Here is an 18,621-nt window from a genome sequence, read left to right as displayed (position 1 = left end):
GCTGGAGGACAAAGGGAGGGAGAGCTGCTGAGCCCCCGGACGGCAGAGCTCAGCTTGGCGGGGAACAAAGGCGCCAGCGCCATCTCCCCCGCCCATCCCCCAGCCAAAATCCCAAAGGGAACCAGTTCCTGCCAGGGAACTTGCTCGCTCCGCGCAAACACCCAACTCTGTGCTTCTGCGGAGCCAAACCTCCGGCAGCGGATCTGACTCCCTCCCGCTGCCACAGGGCTCCTCCTGAAGTGGATCACCTAAGGAGAAGCGAGCTAAGCCTGCCCCTCCTGCCCCCCTGCACCTTACCTACCCACCCCAGCTAATACGCCAGATCCCCAGCAACACAAGCCTGGCAGTGTGCAAGTAGCCCAGACGGGACACACCACCCCACAGTGAATCCCGCCCCTAGGAGAGGGGAAGAGAAGGCACACACCAGTCTGACTGTGGCCCCAGCAGTGGGCTGGGGGCAGACATCGGGTCGGACTGCGGCCCCGCCCACTAACTCCAGTTATACACCACAGCACAGGGGAAGTGCACTGCAGGTCCTCACCACGCCAGGGACTCTCCAAAATGACCAAACGGAAGAATTCCCCTCAAAAGAATCTCCAGGAAATAACAACAGCTAATGAACTGATCAAAAAGGATTTAAATAATATAACAGAAAGTGAATTTAGAATAATAGTCATAAAATTAATCGCTGGGCTTGAAAACAGTATACAGGACAGCAGAGAATCTCTTGCCACAAAGATCGAGGGACTAAGGAACAGTCACGAGGAGTTGAAAAACGCTTTAAACGAATTGCAAAACAAAATGGAATCCACGATGGCTCGGCTTGAAGAGGCAGAGGAGAGAATAGGTGAACTAGAAGATAAAGTTATGGAGAAAGAGGAAGCTGAAAGAAAGAGGGATAAAAAAATCCAGGAGTATGAGGGGAAAATTAGAGAACTAAGTGATACACTAAAAAAAAATAATATACGCATAATTGGTATCCCAGAGGAGGAAGAGAGAGGGAAGGGTGCTGAAGGGGTACTTGAACAAATTATAGCTGAGAACTTCCCTGAACTGGGGAAGGAAAAAGGCATTGAAATCCAAGAGGCACAGAGAACTCCCTTCAGACGTAACTTGAATCGATCTTCTGCACGACATATCATAGTGAAACTGGCAAAATACAAGGATAAAGAGAAAATTCTGAAAGCAGCAAGGGATAAACGTGCCCTCACATATAAAGGGAGACCTATAAGACTCGTGACTGATCTCTCCTTTGAAACTTGGCAGGCCAGAAAGGCTTGGCACGATATCTACAGTGTGCTAAACAGAAAAAATATGCAGCCGAGAATCCTTTATCCAGCAAGTCTGTCATTTAGAATAGAAGGAGAGATAAAGGTCTTCCCAAACAAACAAAAACTGAAGGAATTTGTCACCACGAAACCAGCCCTACAAGAGATCCTAAGGGGGATCCTGTGAGACAAAGTACCAGAGACATCACTACAAGCATAAAACATACAGACATCACAATGACTCTAAACCCATATCTTTCGATAATAACACTGAATGTAAATGGATTAAATGCGCCAACTAAAAGACATAGGGTATCAGAATGGATAAAAAAACAAGACCCATCTATTTGCTGTCTACAAGAGACTCATTTTAGATCTGAGGACACCTTTAGATTGAGAGTGAGGGGATGGAGAACTATTTATCATGCTCCTGGAAGCCAAAAGAAAGCTGGAGTAGCCATACTTATATCAGACAAACTAGACTTTAAATTAAAGGCTGTAACAAGAGATGAAGAAGGGCATTATATAATAATCACAGGGTCTATCCACCAGGAAGAGCTAACTATTATAAATGTCTATGCGCCAAATACCCGAGCCCCCAGATATATAAAACAATTACTCATAAACATAAGCAACCTCATTGATAAGAATGTGGTCATTGCAGGGGACTTTAACACCCCACTTACAGAAATGGATAGATCATCTAGACACACAGTCAATAAAGAAACAAGGGCCCTGAATGATACATTGGATCAGATGGACTTGACAGATATATTTAGAACTCTGCATCCCAAAGCAACAGAATATACTTTCTTCTCGAGTGCACATGGAACATTCTCCAAGATAGATCATATACTGGGTCACAAAACAGCCCTTCATAAGTTTACAAGAATTGAAATTATACATGCATACTTTCAGACCACAATGCTATGAAGCTTGAAATCAACCACAGGAAAAAGTCTGGAAAACCTCCAAAAGCATGGAGGTTAAAGAACACCCTACTAACGAATGAGTGGGTCAACCAGGCAATTAGAGAAGAAATTAAAACATATATGGAAACAAACGAAAATGAAAATACATCAATCCAAACGCTCTGGGATGCAGCGAAGGCAGTCCTGAGAGGAAAATACATTGCAATCCAGGCCTATCTCAAGAAACAAGAATAATCCCAAATACAAAATCTAACAGCACACCTAAAGGAAATAGAAGCAGAACAGCAAAGGCAGCCTAAACCCAGCAGAAGAAGAGAAATCATAAAGATCAGAGCAGAAATAAACAATATAGAATCTAAAAAAACTGTAGAGCAGATCAACGAAAACAAGAGTTGGTTTTTTGAAAAAATAAACAAAATTGACAAACCTCTAGCCAGGCTTCTCAAAAAGAAAAGGGAGATGACCCAAATAGATAAAATCATGAATGAAAATGGAATGATTACAACCAATCCCTCAGAGATACAAACAATTATCAGGGAATACTATGAAAAATTATATGCCAGCAAATTGGACAACCTGGAAGAAATGGACAAATTTCTAAACACCCACACTCTTCCAAAACTCAATCAGGAGGAAATAGAAAGCTTGAACAGACCCATAACCAGCGAAGAAATTGAATCGGTTATCAAAAATCTCCCAACAAATAAGAGTCCAGGACCAGATGGCTTCCCAGGGGAGTTCTACCAGACATTTAAAGCAGAGATAATACCTATCCTTCTCAAGCTATTCCAAGAAATAGAAAGGGAAGGAAAACTTCCAGACTCATTCTATGAAGCCAGTATTACTTTGATTCCTAAACCAGACAGAGACCCAGTAAAAAAAGAGAACTACAGGCCAATATCCCTGATGAATATGGATGCAAAAATTCTTAATAAGATACTAGCAAATCGAATTCAACAGCATATAAAAAGAATTATTCACCATGATCAAGTGGGATTCATTCCTGGGATGCAGGGCTGGTTCAACATTCGCAAATCGATCAACGTGATACATCACATTAACAAAAAAAAAGAGAAGAACCATATGATCCTGTCAATCGATGCAGAAAAGGCCTTTGACAAAATCCAGCACCCTTTCTTAATAAAAACCCTTGAGAAAGTCGGGATAGAAGGAACATACTTAAAGATCATTAAGGCCATTTATGAAAAGCCCACAGCTAACATCATCCTCAACGGGGAAAAACTGAGAGCTTTTTCCCTGAGATCAGGAACACGACAGGGATGCCCACTGTCACCGCTGCTGTTTAATATAGTGCTGGAAGTTCTAGCATCAGCAATCAGACAACAAAAGGAAATCAAAGGCATCAAAATTGGCAAAGATGAAGTCAAACTTTCGCTTTTTGCAGATGACATGATATTATACATGGAAAATCCGATAGACTCCACCAAAAGTCTGCTAGAACTGATACATGAATTCAGCAAAGTTGCAGGATACAAAATCAATGTGCAGAAATCAGTTGCATTCTTATACACTAACAATGAAGCAACAGAAAGACAAATGAAGAAACTGATCCCATTCACAATTGCACCAAGAAGCATAAAATACCTAGGAATAAATCTAACCAAAGATGTAAAAGATCTGTATGCTGAAAACTATAGAAAGCTTATGCAGGTAATTGAAGAAGATATAAAGAAATGGAAAGACATTCCCTGCTCATGGATTGGAAGAATAAATATTGTCAAAATGTCAATACTACCCAAAGCTATCTACACATTCAATGCAATCCCTATCAAAATTGCACCAGCATTCTTCTCGAAACTAGAACAAGCAATCCTAAAATTCATATGGAACCACAAAAGGCCCCGAATAGCCAAAGTAATTTTGAAGAAGAAGACCAAAGCAGGAGGCATCACAATCCCAGACTTTAGCCTCTACTACAAAGCTGTCATCATCAAGACAGCATGGTATTGGCACAAAAACAGACACATAGACCAATGGAATAGAATAGAAACCCCAGAACTAGACCCACAAACGTATGGCCAACTCATCTTTGACAAAGCAGGAAAGAACATCCAATGGAAAAAAGACAGTCTCTTTAACAAATGGTGCTGGGAGAACTGGACAGCAACATGCAGAAGGTTGAAACTAGACCACTTTCTCACACCATTCACAAAAATAAACTCAAAATGGATAAAGGACCTGAATGTGAGACAGGAAACCATCAAAACCTTAGAGGAGAAAGCAGGAAAAGACCTCTCTGACCTCAGCCGTAGCAATCTCTTACTCGGCACATCCCCAAAGGCAAGGGAATTAAAAGCAAAAGTGAATTACTGGGACCTTATGAAGATAAAAAGCTTCTGCACAGCAAAGGAAACAACCAACAAAACTAAAAGGCAACCAACGGAATGGGAAAAGATATTTGCAAATGACACATCGGACAAAGGGCTAGTATCCAAAATCTATAAAGAGCTCATCAAACTCCACACCCGAAAAACAAATAACCCAGTGAAGAAATGGGCAGAAAACATGAATAGACACTTCTCTAAAGAAGACATCCGGATGGCCAACAGGCACATGAAAAGATGTTCAACGTCGCTCCTTATCAGGGAAATACAAATCAAAACCACACTCAGATACCACCTCACGCCAGTCAGAGTGGCCAAAATGAAGAAATCAGGAGACTATAGATGCTGGAGAGGATGTGAAGAAACAGGAACCCTCTTGCACTGTTGGTGGGAATGCAAATTGGTGCAGCCGCTCTGGAAAGCAGTGTGGAGGTTCCTCAGAAAATTAAAAATAGACCTACCCTATGACCCAGCAATAGCACTGCTAGGAATTTATCCAAGGGATACAGGAGTACTGATGCATAGGGGCACCTGTACCCCAATGTTTATAGCGGCACTCTCAACAATAGCCAAATTATGGAAAGAGCCTAAATGTCCATCAACTGATGAATGGATAAAGAAATTGTGGTTTATATACACAATGGAATACTACGTGGCAATGAGAAAAAATGAAATATGGCCTTTTGTAGCAACATGGATGGAACTGGAGAGTGTGATGCTAAGTGAAATAAGCCATACAGAGAAAGACAGATACCATATGGTTTCACTCTTATGTGGATCCTGAGAAACATAACAGAAACCCATGGGGGAGGGGAAGGAAAAAAAAAAAAAAAAGAGGTTAGAGTGGGAGAGAGCCAAAGCATTAGAGACTGTTAAAAACTGAGAACAAACTGAGGGTTGATGGGGGGTGGGAGGGAGGGCAGGGTGGGTGATGGGTATTGAGGAGGGCACCTTTTGGGATGAGCACTGGGTGTTGTATGGAAACCAATTTGACAGTAAATTTCATATATTAAAAAATAAAATAAAATAAAATAAAATAAAAAAATAAAATAAAAAAAAATAAAAATTAATACTCGGGGCACCTGAGTGGCGCAAGTTGGTGTCTGACTTTTGGTTTCAGCTCAGGTCATGATCTCATGGTTCGAGGATTTGAGCACCAAGTGTGCTCTGCGCTGATGGTGTGGAGCCTGCTTGGGATTCTCTCTCTCACCCTCTCTCTGCCCCTCCTCTGCTTGTGCTCTCTCTCCCTCAAAATAAACTTAAAAATTAGCACTCATATTGGATATTAAGGATTGGGGAAAATTAGTTGCTAACTGTGACGGAAGCTTTTTCTACATGCTATTCACATTTTCTCTTCCTGGAAAGTAAAAGATAAACTGTCGTGCGAAGATATTTAGGTTATTAAAGAAAGAACATTTTGTGTTTTGTAAGGGTACACAAAACAAGAGAAAAGCCTTCTTGTAACACTGATCAGACTCACTATTAAAACTTGCTCAAATTTAACTATTAGAAAGAGTCTAGGATTTGCTTTTGTCTTTGAATCAGGACTGGTTTTAGAAGTGGTCATGGGTGAAGATGTGGAATTGAGCTTTTCTGTTCATCATCCAAGAAGCCAGCGTTCCAAAAAAGCATTGCATATTCTTTTTCTCACTGCAAGACATATCCATAAAACTATTCAGACTGAAACCAGGTGCATTTACTCTGTTACAAAGAGGTAATTATCAGGATGCATTATGTGTCTGCTGAGAATTGAGGGGGACTGCCACTTAAGCTATGCTTAATGTATAATTTAAATTTTTAGTAAATGGAAATTTGTGTTTACCAGGAGCCCTAGAAAACATTTAAATGGTTGCTTTTGTCCTGTTTCTTTATTGTCTACTTAATTTTCCAGTAAAGAGAATTGTGAAATTGTTTTATCTCTAACCCTCTACTTATAAATGTTGTGTTTTTCCCCAGTAGGTACAAGCAGACCTACACCCTTCACATTTTAGCAACAAACAGGAGAGTCTGGCCCACATCTGAACATCTGCTTTTTTTAAAATTTATTTTTAAAATTTATTTATTTTGAGAGAGAGAGAGAGAGAGCACATGAGAATGTGCACCATCGCGGGGGGGGGGGGGGGGCGCAGAGAGAGAAGGAGAGAGAGAATCCCCAAGTAGGCTCTGCCTGACCCGGACCTGACCCCAGGCAGAGTGAGATCATGACCTGAGCCAAAACCAAGACTTGGATGCTTAGCCAACTGAACCATGCAGGTGCCCCAAACACCTGCTTTAAAGAAGATGGGAATGAGCTGTTCCCATCCCTTTTATAATTCTGCTGATGCAGAGATGGTGGAGGGTGCTCACATCTATGTGATAACTTTATTGTTTTATTGACCTGGGTTGGAAAGACAAGTTCCTCTGCTTCTGAGAACAAACTTAAATTTGTGGGCATTTAAGGCATATTTTAGGTCAGAAGAAACACTCATGGAAAATGTCAGCAACTTGTCAAAATAAGTTTCAGGTGTTTTAAGAACCTGAGGGAAATGTATACTAATACAGAGTTCTAGTATACAGTAAGAAAACTTCAGTTCTTCATGTGCAGAAAGAGTCTACTAAACCTGAAACAAATATCACACAGCTAGACATTAACATTGCGGGCTGTTTTTTTTTATTTGTTTCTGTTTAGGTTTGTTGCCTGCTTGCTTTGATCTGTCACACATCAAGCCTATTGGTCTTGATTTCCCTTTTTAAGGGAAATTTTAAGCCTGATTTCCCTTTTTAAGATAAATGAGGTCTCTCGCTGTTGTTCCGATGATGGCATTTTCATTTTCGTCAGAAATAAAACTATAAAAAGATTAAAAAAAAAACAAGAAAAATGAAAAGCATTTTCCTGAAAAGCAGCTTATATTTGATAATAGATAATAGATAGGTAGATAGTTAGATAGATAGATAGATAGATAGATAATTTTGGCTAACCCAGAAAGAGAATACATGAATGATCATCTTAAAATGCATAAAACATATATAAAATTAAATTCTACACACACAGCACAAATTCATTTGTAATAGAGTAAATTAAATGTATGTAGTGTGTGTTTACCTATGTGGAGTATTAGGATTTTGCTAGTTTCAATTTATTACGGGAAAACTTTATAGGAAATGTGGAGTTCCAAAAGTATACTATGTCTGATACTCCAATATTCTTAGCCTTATTTGAAATATAAGTTATATAATTCCTGTTTTTTTGATAGCAGAAAATTATAGTCTCCATTTTTTAAAACATAATTCCATTTCGGGATGCCTGGGTGGCTCAGTCCAACTTCAGCTCAGGTCATGATCTCAAGGTTCGTGGGTTCGAGCCCCATGTCTGGCTTTGTGCTGACAGCTCAGATCCTGGAGCCTGCTTCAAATTCTGTGTCTCCCTCTCTCTCTGACCTCCTACCTTTCCTGGCACTCCGTCTCTTTTTCTCTCTCTCAAAAATAAATAAACATTAATTTTTTTTTAATTAAAAAAAACATAATTCCATCACAATGCCTCACCTAAAATATACTCACCTCAGCAAGAGTTTTATATAAAAATTGCTGCAAAAACTGAAAAAAAAAAATTGTGGACAAATATTTCTCATGGAAACGTTGCAAATATTTCCCATCCCATTAGTGGCAAGAATATGAAATATGTCTTTCTGAGAAAGGTGTGAGGTGTCCTTAGTACAACTTAATTGAGAAAAATAGTAAATAAATACCAACTTTAATTTTCATATATTGCTGAGAGAGAGGGGATCCTTAAAGGTATAATGAGTGTTAAGGGTGCTGGATTTCTAAAGGGAAGTTTGACCAAAGTTCTCCTAGAACCCAATATCAATTTTTTTTGTTTATTTATTCATTTTGAGAGAGAGAACCAGGCAAGAGCAGAGAGAGAGAGAGAGAGAGAGAGAGAGAGAGAGAGAGAATCCCAAGCAGGCTCCACACTGTCAGCACAGAGCCCTACTCAGGGGCTGAGCTCGTGAACTGAGATCATGACCTGAGCTGAAACCGAGTCAGGCACTTAACCAACTGAGCCACCCAGGCGCCACTCTCAATCTCAATGTATAATGGAAAACGACAGTCTCCTTTACACATAATTTTTGCTAAATGTTTGAAACGGGCATTAACATCTGGGGGAAAATATACCGACATCTGAAGTTCAACTCAGTGTCCACAAGTGTCATGCAGTGAACTTCTATCTCAACTTCTCTTCTTCAGTTCCAATGTGTTTAATTCAGTTCTGCTTTGTCTGGTCACCCCACGGCCGTCTCCTGAATCTCTACTAGCCTGTTTTCTGATCTCCCAAACTCCCTCGTTTCTTGTTCAACACTAGATTTACTTGACTTTAGTAAGGCCATGTCTCACTCAGTCCCTCCATCTTCTCCAAGTCTCTCAGTTCACTGCCGACTTCATATATATCTGCATCTAATCTACCCACATATCAGTGCATTTCCCCACTAGTTACACAAAACTCCTCTCTTGTTAAACCAGCAACACAAAAAGTATATTTTACAAACAACTTTTAAAAGTCCTATAAAAATGGGTCATGGTGGATTTTCAAGCCAAATCTTTTTTTTTTTTTTTCTTGTTGGTCAGAAAATTAGCCAATGAACCAGCCATCTACAAATAAATAACCAAAACTCATTATTTCAGCAATTTTAAATCCTCTTTACAACTGGGTCTGGAAATGCCCACTCTCTGCCAGCTCTCTCCAGTCCTGGCAGGCTGGTAAACCTTATTCACCCCCGTTTTATGATTAATCTCCCCTTCCCCTGCCCCCAACCCAACCTGAAACCTTTTCTCACAAGAGCTTAACCCCCTGGATTCCGTCATCTCCTTTTATTAAACACTGCTGATGTTTTATGGTTACCATCAACTCTGTGCCCTGCTCCTTACTTGTTATCTGCATGTTTATAAAAGTGATAGCTGATGATCATAGTAGATTGATATATTACTTCTCCAGGATACAACTGTCCTATAAAGTGTTATATAAATAATTGTTACAATTGTTATAAAAATAGCTAACCCTTTTATAAGGGTGCACTTTTTATAAGCCAGACATTTCTGTACACAAATTACATATATCAATTATTTTATTCGTGCAGTAAATGTTTATTATTATTATTCTTATGTTCATTTAAAATAGGTACTGACTCTATGACACTGCTTGTTTCCCTTAAGGGTCCCTGGACACTGAGAAAGGGTGACAAAATTACCTGGGCACTTGCTCCTCAGAGAACCAAGTCCCTCTCCATCAGGAAAGATAATTATTAATAGATATTTGAGGATGATCTGAATTTCAATGATCCCTTCTGAAGATTCCTGAGAGAGGAGGCAGAAAGCATGGGCATGCTGACAGTCATTGGTTGCTAAAGGCTCACATTCAATACTCAGACCCACTCTGGGGTGAGTATTAACATTTCTATTTTTAAAAATAAAGAAAAGAGCTTCATGAAGCTTCAGTAGGTTGCCCTGTGCATAGAATTCACCTCCATTTCTGTCCACTCCCAAGAATGTAGTATTTACTGTACCATATTCTCCTCTCTCTGCTGACTTATTGTGTCCTATTACAATGGATTTGGAGTAAAAAAAAAAAAAAACCTTTTCCTCCTCAAACCTGAACTATTCTTGTCACATGAATCTGAAACTGAGAGGTATTGTTGCCTTTTTAAGATCATTTTGAAAGAGATCCAGGCCTTGCTTGGCTGGGGAAACTTTGGAGGTCAAAGACAAAAGGATGCAAAGAAGCAAAAGGGATAAAGACAGACATACAGACAGAATGGAAAGAGAAGACTGAAGATAACAGGAGAGTAAAGAACCTGCTTGCAGGTGTCCCTCGAGATTTGTGCCTTCTTATATCAGGTCACCAGGGTGGCATCAACTAGAAATACGGAGCCATGGGACCAAGGGCACAGTGAGGCCACAGGCATGATAAACAGCCGCTCAACCCTGAGGCGGACCAACTTTGGTCCTTTGAGAAGGTAAGAAAGACATGTTGGGCTTTGGGAGGAGAAGGGAGAACATCTGTTCCCCACAGCTAGTGGGGAACAGAAGTGTCCTCCAAGTCCCTTAGCCGTGGGGAATTCTGCCAAGTGTGATCATGTCTTGAGGTCAATGACTTGTCTCTGAATGTCCCTACCTGAAGTTTTAGCTTAGAATTCTGCAGTTTCTCCTAAGCTAATTCTTGCTGAGACACCTGCATCAGACCACGGCAGGTGCACAGGGATCCTGTGTGCAGATAGGCTATGGGCTTTTCTTGTTTCATTTTTCCCTTTCATATTTTCATGAAAGTACAATTTATGAAAACAAGCAATGATTTTAACATCCTAGGCACATCCACGGTTTCCTTCTCTCTGTGTTTTCTCTTAGTCCTAGTTAAAGTACAGTCCTGTGCACCTGCCACCACAGTCAAGGTTTCCTGCATCACATCCCCTCAACCCTTCCAGTTAGCACAGGAAAATTCTAATTCCTCAGGTCTCAGCTGAAACATCACTTCCTAAGAAAAGCTTTTCCCTGATTTTTATAATAAGTTAGATTTTTCCCTCTAGGTCCCTCCCACTGTATCCTGAACTCCTCCCCCCCTCCCCCACCAACCTTTCTTTCTTTTTCTTTTTTCGTAGCACTTAACATAATTGTAACTAGATTAGAGAGGGCGCTTTGGGTAGGTGATGACTGAGCCTGCATATATGTGGGAGAGGATGAGTTCTTTGACCCGTGGTTGAAAGGTGCAGAGATTTTCAGAGTAGGACCAGGACTCTGTGTCTCCAGGGTCCTGTGTGGCGCTCAGCATGAAGGAGAGCTGGTTGCTTATACGTGTGTATCCTCTCTGCAGTCTGCTGAGGAGTGGAAGGGGTAAGCTAAATAGTAGTTTCTGACAACAACTGGGAAGGCTTTTTCTTTGTTAATAACAATGGGATTGGTACAATTGGGAATGAAGATAAAACCTGGAACCAAGATAGAGATGATAGAGTGCATCCAGAAAGGGCTCTTTAAAATGGAAGACTTGGTTGCATTACGTGTGGAGACTCAAGCCTATAAAGGCTGAATGCCATAATTCTTCCATTTATTCTGCTTTTTGATTCAGAAGAGCTGCTTTGCAATTTCTTATTTAAAAATGTTTTAATGTTTTTTAGTTAATTTTTGAGGGAGAAAGAGAGAGAGAAGGAAAGTGAGGGGGTGGTGCAGAGAGAGAGGGAGACACAGAATCTGAAGCAGGATCCAGCCTCTGAGCTGTCAGTACAGAGCCAGATGCGGAGCTCAAACCCATGAACTGTGAGCTCATGACCTCAGCCAAAGTCAGACGCTTAACAGACTAAGCCACCAAGGAGCCCCTGCCATTTCTTATTTTAAAAACTTGTTTTAAATCCAGTTGTCTAATGGGATCTATATGAAGTTGGCTATGTCTGTGTGTGCTTGTCCCACAGAATACTGTATAACTGGTGTGTTTGTAATAGCTAACCACCTTTGTAAGCTAATGAAATTAGTTTAATAAGTCACTCATTTATATCTTAATTTTTAGTCATGTCGCTTCTTGCCTGGGTATCACCTTAGCCTGCAGAGAAGGACTAAAGAATAACCAGCATGTAAGAGTGAGGTCCCTCTAAGTTCAGCAATGGCTGAGTAGAGAATTCTCATCAGGAAAGATGCAAACAAGATTTCAGCAAGTGTGGAAATATGTGCAAATGCAAGTATGTGAGCGTGTGTGTGTGTGTGTGTGTGTGTGTGTCTGCATGTGCACACGTATATGCATAGGGGTGAGTGGCGGGTAAATTAATTTAAAATACTTCCAGAGGTCCTTCCTGCCCTGTCAGTCCAGGACTCTACTGTGATTCCTGTGCCATCCCAGATGATGTTGACCTTAAAATGTACCCAGTTTAGGGAATTGGTTTTCTCCTTCCCTTTGCTGCCTTCCTTCCCTGCCTAGAGGAACCTTTCTTGAAAGTCTGTTTAGGTTCCCTGGGTTGTTGTTGCAGTGGAATCATGGGTGTGTCTGAGCCAGAAAGAAGGTCCAACGGATCAGGTAGGTCATCTTCAAGAACTGTGAGTCAAGAGATTATTTCTATCATCGTGACAGAATTATTTCCATCTGTATATTATCATGACAGACTATTTTCATGAGCTTTAAAGTCTGCATACAAATCCATCAGCCTTTGTTCTTGCCTCACTCTGACCTTTACACATGATCCTTTAAGTTGCTTCCTAATCGTTTTAAAGCACAGAACATCTAAACCCAGTGCGGATCCAGATTCTATTCTTTTTTAGTTAATTTTCGAATCATTTGCTCCAGGCTGTGGTCACTGCCACTTCTTAGCCTTGCTATGAAGCTCAATCATTCATGTATCTATATTCATTCAACAGGCATTTCTGGGTGTTTTTATTTACTGTGCTTTTTGCCTTATATCCATATTTATCAAAAATATCTTTGTTCACCACTTCCTGACATTAGTCCACACCTTACCCTGAGATCGCCTCCACACACATGCTTGTCTCACTAGCAGCCAGGGTCAGGCATCTCCACACCAAGACAAGACAGTTGTTTCTCCTTTAGCAGTCCCAAGAGGAAGTACAATTTAGAGGGATAATTTTCTATCAGCCTCGAGTTTTTCTCTGATGGAGACTGTAACCCCTTTAATACTGGGAATTTTCTGACGGTGGCCATCTGTCAATTTTCAGGAAGGAGATCATTGGCAACCTAAATCTGTGAGCTTTGTTTTCTTCTTCCCTTCCCTCAGTGTCCAGGGGTCTTTCTCCATTATAATGTGACCTCACTAGCTTTTTTCTAATTTTTAAGGTAGCACTGATCCCACAGGATGAGATCTCAACATGAAGAACTCTAATAGCTCTTTGGAGTTCTTACCTACAACGTTCATTCTGATTGGCATCCCAGGGCTGGAGGCAGAGCACCTCTGGATATCCATCCCCTTCTGCCTGATGTACATTATCATCTTCCTTGGGAATGGCACCATCCTTCATGTCATCAGAACAGACACTGCCCTACACCAGCCCATGTACCTCCTTCTTGCCATGTTGGCACTGGCTGAGGTTGGCGTCTCTGCATCTACTCTGCCTACGGTGCTAGGCATCTTCCTTTTTGGCATCACTGAGATTAGTTTTGATGTATGCCTTTTTCAGATGTTTTTCATCCATTCGTTCTCCATTATGGAGTCAGCTGTGTTGCTGGCCATGTCTGTGGACCGATTTGTGGCCATCTATAGCCCACTGCGCTATACAGCCATTCTAACCCTACCCCGTATCTTTGGCACAGGAGCTGTCATGGGGCTGAAAAGCATTATGCTCATGGCCCCATTGCCCATGCTGTTAAGGCACCTGCCCTTCTGTGGCCACAACGTCCTCTCCCATTCCTATTGCCTCCACCCCAACCTTATCCATCTACCTTGCGGGGACATTTCTATCAACAATATCTATGGGCTTTTCATTGTTACCTCCACTTTTGGGCTAGATTCACTGCTTATTGTTATCTCCTATGGGCTCATACTCCACACTGTACTGAGTATCACCACTGGGGAGGGGCGGAGGAAGGCACTCAACACATGTGGCTCACATATCTGTGCTGTGCTCGCTTACTATGTGCCTATGATTGGCTTATCTATGGTGCACCGCTTTGGACACCACGTGTCCCCTTGGCTGCATGCTATGATAGCCAATGCTTATCTCTTCTTCCCACCTGTTGTCAACCCCATTGTCTACAGCATTAAGACCAAGGAAATCCATCGTGGCATTGTCCGAATGTTCTCAGAGAAAAGAGCCAGAGTTTAGACAAAGGACAAAGTAGGAGGGACTTTTTTCTATAATCCCAGGTGGTCCAAGCTTGCATGTTATGCAAATGGTGTTGTCTTAAAATACGTTATCTAACAGAAGTTCTACATAATCTAGCAATAAACTGGAGTATCCGTGGGGGTGGACTATGTGTGACAGAACAGTACAAAGGATTGATGTTATTTTTTAAATGTGTTACATGAGGTTTTCCGTTACCTTGCCTAGCTGGAGCAGGAATGCAGGAAGGATTGCTAATGAAAGCATGACTCTCCCCACAAGGGAAAGGTAATCAGGAGATGGAAGGTGTCCTGGGAAATCTATTGAGATCTCTGTTCTAGGGAATGAGGATGTGAAATGGATTGCATTCTCTTGAGTTGTTCGCACTTGATCTTGATAGCAGGAGGCTACATTAACTAGCTTAAAGGAGGCTTCCAGTACTGGCTCTGACTGGTATTTGATCAACTCACCAAGGCTCCCAGTTGAGAGTGACAAAGATTGCGAATCCTGTTCATTATGTAAAATTCTGAAGATCTGCACCTAGGATGCAGAATCTTTTAAAAAGGCAAGCATCCCTTTTATGTACATTAATTTTTTTGTCTGGTTGATTATTTCTTTGCAGACATTTGAAATAATGTAGAAATTTCACACCTATATTTTTAGGAAAAGGAGCTAAGACTTTTGAGATGCAAATGTATACTTTATTATTTTAATAATTTCCCAGAACAACACTATGAGATATTATTAATGTAATTTTTTTTCACGTGAAAAACCACTGCTTGGTTATAGTGAGCATCTTGCTCAAACCTATGCATCCAAGAGCTAGCAGTGGAACCAGTTAGGTTAAACTCCAGAGTGTAAGCTATTAAGCCCATAAATCATACGATCAAGTAAACAAGAACTGTGTCTCCTCAGACCTTCCTAGTAGTCAGTCAAATAACAATAACTGAGCACATGCAATGGATCAAACACAAATCTAAGCCTAGAGATAAAGTGGTGACCAAAAAAAGACATTTCCCTTTCTTCATGGTGCTTAGAAATAATTTTTTTTCTACTTCTGTCTCTGCTCTTCTTTGTAATTTCTGGAACTATGTTTAGAATCAATTAAAAAATAGACCTCAAATACTCCCACATTCAAATAAAGCTTTTGAATATGAATTTTAAAAATTTTATGCCAGTACCATACTGTCTTGATCACTACAGCCTTTTAATATAACTTGAAGTCTGGAATTGCGATGGCTCTACTATTGTTTTTCTTTTTCAAGGTTTCTTTGGCCATTTGGGGTCTTTTGTGGTTCCATACAAATGTTAGGGTTATTTGTTACTAGTTCCATGAAAAATTCTGTTGGTATTTCAATAAGGATCACATTAAATACATAGATTTCTTTTGGTAGTATAGATATTTTAACAATATTTTTCTTCCAATCCATCAGCATGGAATGTCTTTCCATGTCTTTGTGGCATTTTCAATTTCTTTCGTCAGTGTTTTATAGTTTTCAGAGTACAGGTCTTTCACCTCTATGGTTAAGTATTCCTAGGTATTTTATTATTTTTGGTGCAATTGTAAGTGGGATTGCTTTCTTAATTTTTCTTTATGCTGATTTATCATTTGTGTATAGAAATGCAGTAGATTTCTGTACATTGATTTTGTATCCTATGGCCTTACTGAATTCATTTATCACTTCTAGTAGTTTTTTGGTGGGGTCTTTAGGGTTTTCTATATATAATATTGTGTCATCTGCAAATAGTGAAAGTTTTACTTCTTCTTTACCAGTCTGGATGGCTTATATGCCTTTTTCTTGTCTGATTACTATTGCTAATATGTAGAGAAAAAGGAACCCTTGTGCACTGTTGGAGGAAATGCAAACTGGTGCAGCCACAGTGGAAGACGGTATGGAGGTTGTCAAAAAATTATGGGGCACCTGCATGGCTCAGTCAGTTAAGCATCTGACTTGATTTTGGCTCAGGCCATGATATCACAGTCGTGAGATCAAACCTCATGTCCAACTCCACGCTGAGCATGGAGCCTGCTTGGTATTCTCTCTCTCCCTCTCTCTGTGTCCCTACCCAGCTCATGCATGCATGCATATGCTCTCTCTCTCTCTCTCTCTCTCTCAAAATAAATAAATAAACATTAAAAAAGAACTGCCCTATGATCCAAGAATTCCACTACTGGGTATTTATCCAGAGAATACAAAAACACCAAATTGAAGGGCTATATGCACCCTTATATTTATTGCAACATCATTTGCAATTGCCAAGTTATGAAAGAAGCCTAAGTGTTCATCAATAAATGAATGGATAAAGAAGATACACACACACACACACACACACACACACACACACACACACACATACACACACACATAGAATGGTATGTTATTCAGCCATAAAAAGAATGGTATCTTGCCATTTACAAAAACATGGATAGACAGTATAGACAGTATAACGCTAAGTGAAATAAGCCAGTCAGAGAAAGGCAAATACCATATGATTTCATTCATATGTGGAATTTAAGAAACAAACAAATAAAGGGGGAAAAAGGAGACCAACCATCAAACAGACTCTTAATAATAGAGAACAAACTGATGGTTACCAGAGGGGAGATGGGGGTGGGTGGGTAAAATAGGTGAAGAGGATTAAGGAATGCATTTGTCATGATGAGTGCTGAGTAATGTATATAATTGATGAATTACTATATTGTACACCTGGACCTAATGCAACACTGTATGTTAATTACATTGGGTAATAAATAAATAAATAAATTTAAATGGTTTGATTGCACTGCATTGCAGTGGTACCAAAACAGCCAAAGATTTTTTTGCAAAAGTTAATTCTGTGACTCTAACTCCAGGTTTCCAGACACTATGTTTCTATAGATTCTGACCTCAAGATCGTAAGTTGCCTATAACTATGCCCTAGATTCATAGCCCACTGATGGGTGATTGAACTCTGCAGGCAACTGTGACAGAACTATCAAGAGAAACCAAGCAGCAAACCCACAGGAAACGCCATCCCATAGATTACTAAAGAAGTGAGACAGTGGTAGTTCCCTGAGAGAGAAGAGGAGAAGGAATATCTTTAGAGTGTCTGAGGAAAGACATCCTATAGCTGGAAAGGCACAAGAAGCAATGATGAGGTCAAGTTGTCAGATGGCTTGACATAAAATGAGAATCTTAGGTCTCACTTTCATTCTCTTTATGGGATGGCATGGTGAACCCTCAGACTTCTTAAATATGATCACTCCTATACTTAAGGCTATCAAAGACAGTAACATTCTAAATGTAGATAGAGTTTTTCAGATCAAGGCTAATTTAATGGATACTTTTCAGAAAGCTCCATCCTACAAAGGACTAGATATATAATGCCCCATTTATAGCTCCTTTCTTTCCAGTCTTTTTCACTCATTTTCCTGTGGCCCAGTCTCAGGGACAACCTGAGGATCAGACAAAATCCTAGAAAATCACACAGTGAAGGGTCTAGAAGTCTCTGGGTGTCTATGCAGTTGAAAAATAAGCAGAGTCTAATAGGAAAGCATCAAATTTGGCTGTATCTTATTCTGACATTATATTCACTATTCTAACTTAAAATTTAGACCTTTGGAAACCACCTTAATTCTTGATTTTGCAAACCAGACAAAATAATGTCATGTCATTATATTAAGCTAGACCTGAAGCTAAATTATGAATCGGAACCCTTGAGAAAATTTCATGACATGTTATGGGCATTTCCACATTCATCAAGTACATGTTCATTTGTTTCAGATTAATCCTTCTGCCAAGAACAGTTATAAAAGTTAGAGAAATATTTTGTAAGTGGCTTCAGAGAGTATCCAATGCAACGATATATAAAAGCCAAGATTCCAAAGACAAAAGGAGCGTAGAGAAGTGAGACTGATTTGATGCCATTCTCTCCCTTAAGAAATTTGCCAATTCAAAAGTGATAGCTGATAAAACCAGATAAGCTTATAGCAATCACAAAGGGGTGGAATGCAGAGGGACAAAAATTGGAACACAAGGATCCCCATGGATAAAAGGGACTGGTAAATACCTGAGGATTTATTTGGATTCCAAAATGTTATACCTTGGAGTAAGGGAAAATTACAAATAGACTAGCCTGGGGAGCCTAGTTGGCTCCCTAGTGGCTCAGTTCATTAAGCATCCAACTCTTGGTTTTGGCTCAGGTCACATGGTCATGGGATCAAGCCCCACATTATGGTCCACACTGAGCATGGAGCCTGCTTAAGATTCAAGATTCTCTCCTCTCTCTCTCTCTCTCTCTCTCTCAATTTCTCTT

General features: G+C 40.2%; 1 protein-coding gene across 1 annotated transcript; it reads left to right on the top strand.

The window, feature by feature from the left end:
• Window positions 1-13,374: 13,374 nt before the first annotated feature.
• On the top strand, window positions 13,375-14,328 carry LOC132662408 (olfactory receptor 51J1-like). Its single transcript, XM_060607881.3, has one exon. It carries the CDS (start codon window positions 13,375-13,377, stop codon window positions 14,326-14,328), a length of 954 nt encoding a protein of 317 aa, XP_060463864.3.
• The last annotated feature ends 4,293 nt before the right edge of the window (window positions 14,329-18,621 follow it).

The sequence above is a fragment of the Panthera onca genome, chromosome D1 (genome assembly GCF_046562875.1).
Source record: "Panthera onca isolate mPanOnc1 chromosome D1, mPanOnc1 haplotype 2, whole genome shotgun sequence".
NCBI lineage: Eukaryota > Metazoa > Chordata > Mammalia > Carnivora > Felidae > Panthera > Panthera onca.
The sequence above is the reverse complement of the archived record's forward strand: the minus strand, read 5'-3'. Positions and strand labels throughout refer to the sequence as shown.

What these genes read in the sequence shown, in the direction of transcription:
- LOC132662408 (XM_060607881.3), top strand. Translation starts at nt 13,375, where the DNA reads ATGAAGAACTCTAATAGCTCTTTGGAGTTCTTACCTACAACGTTCATT.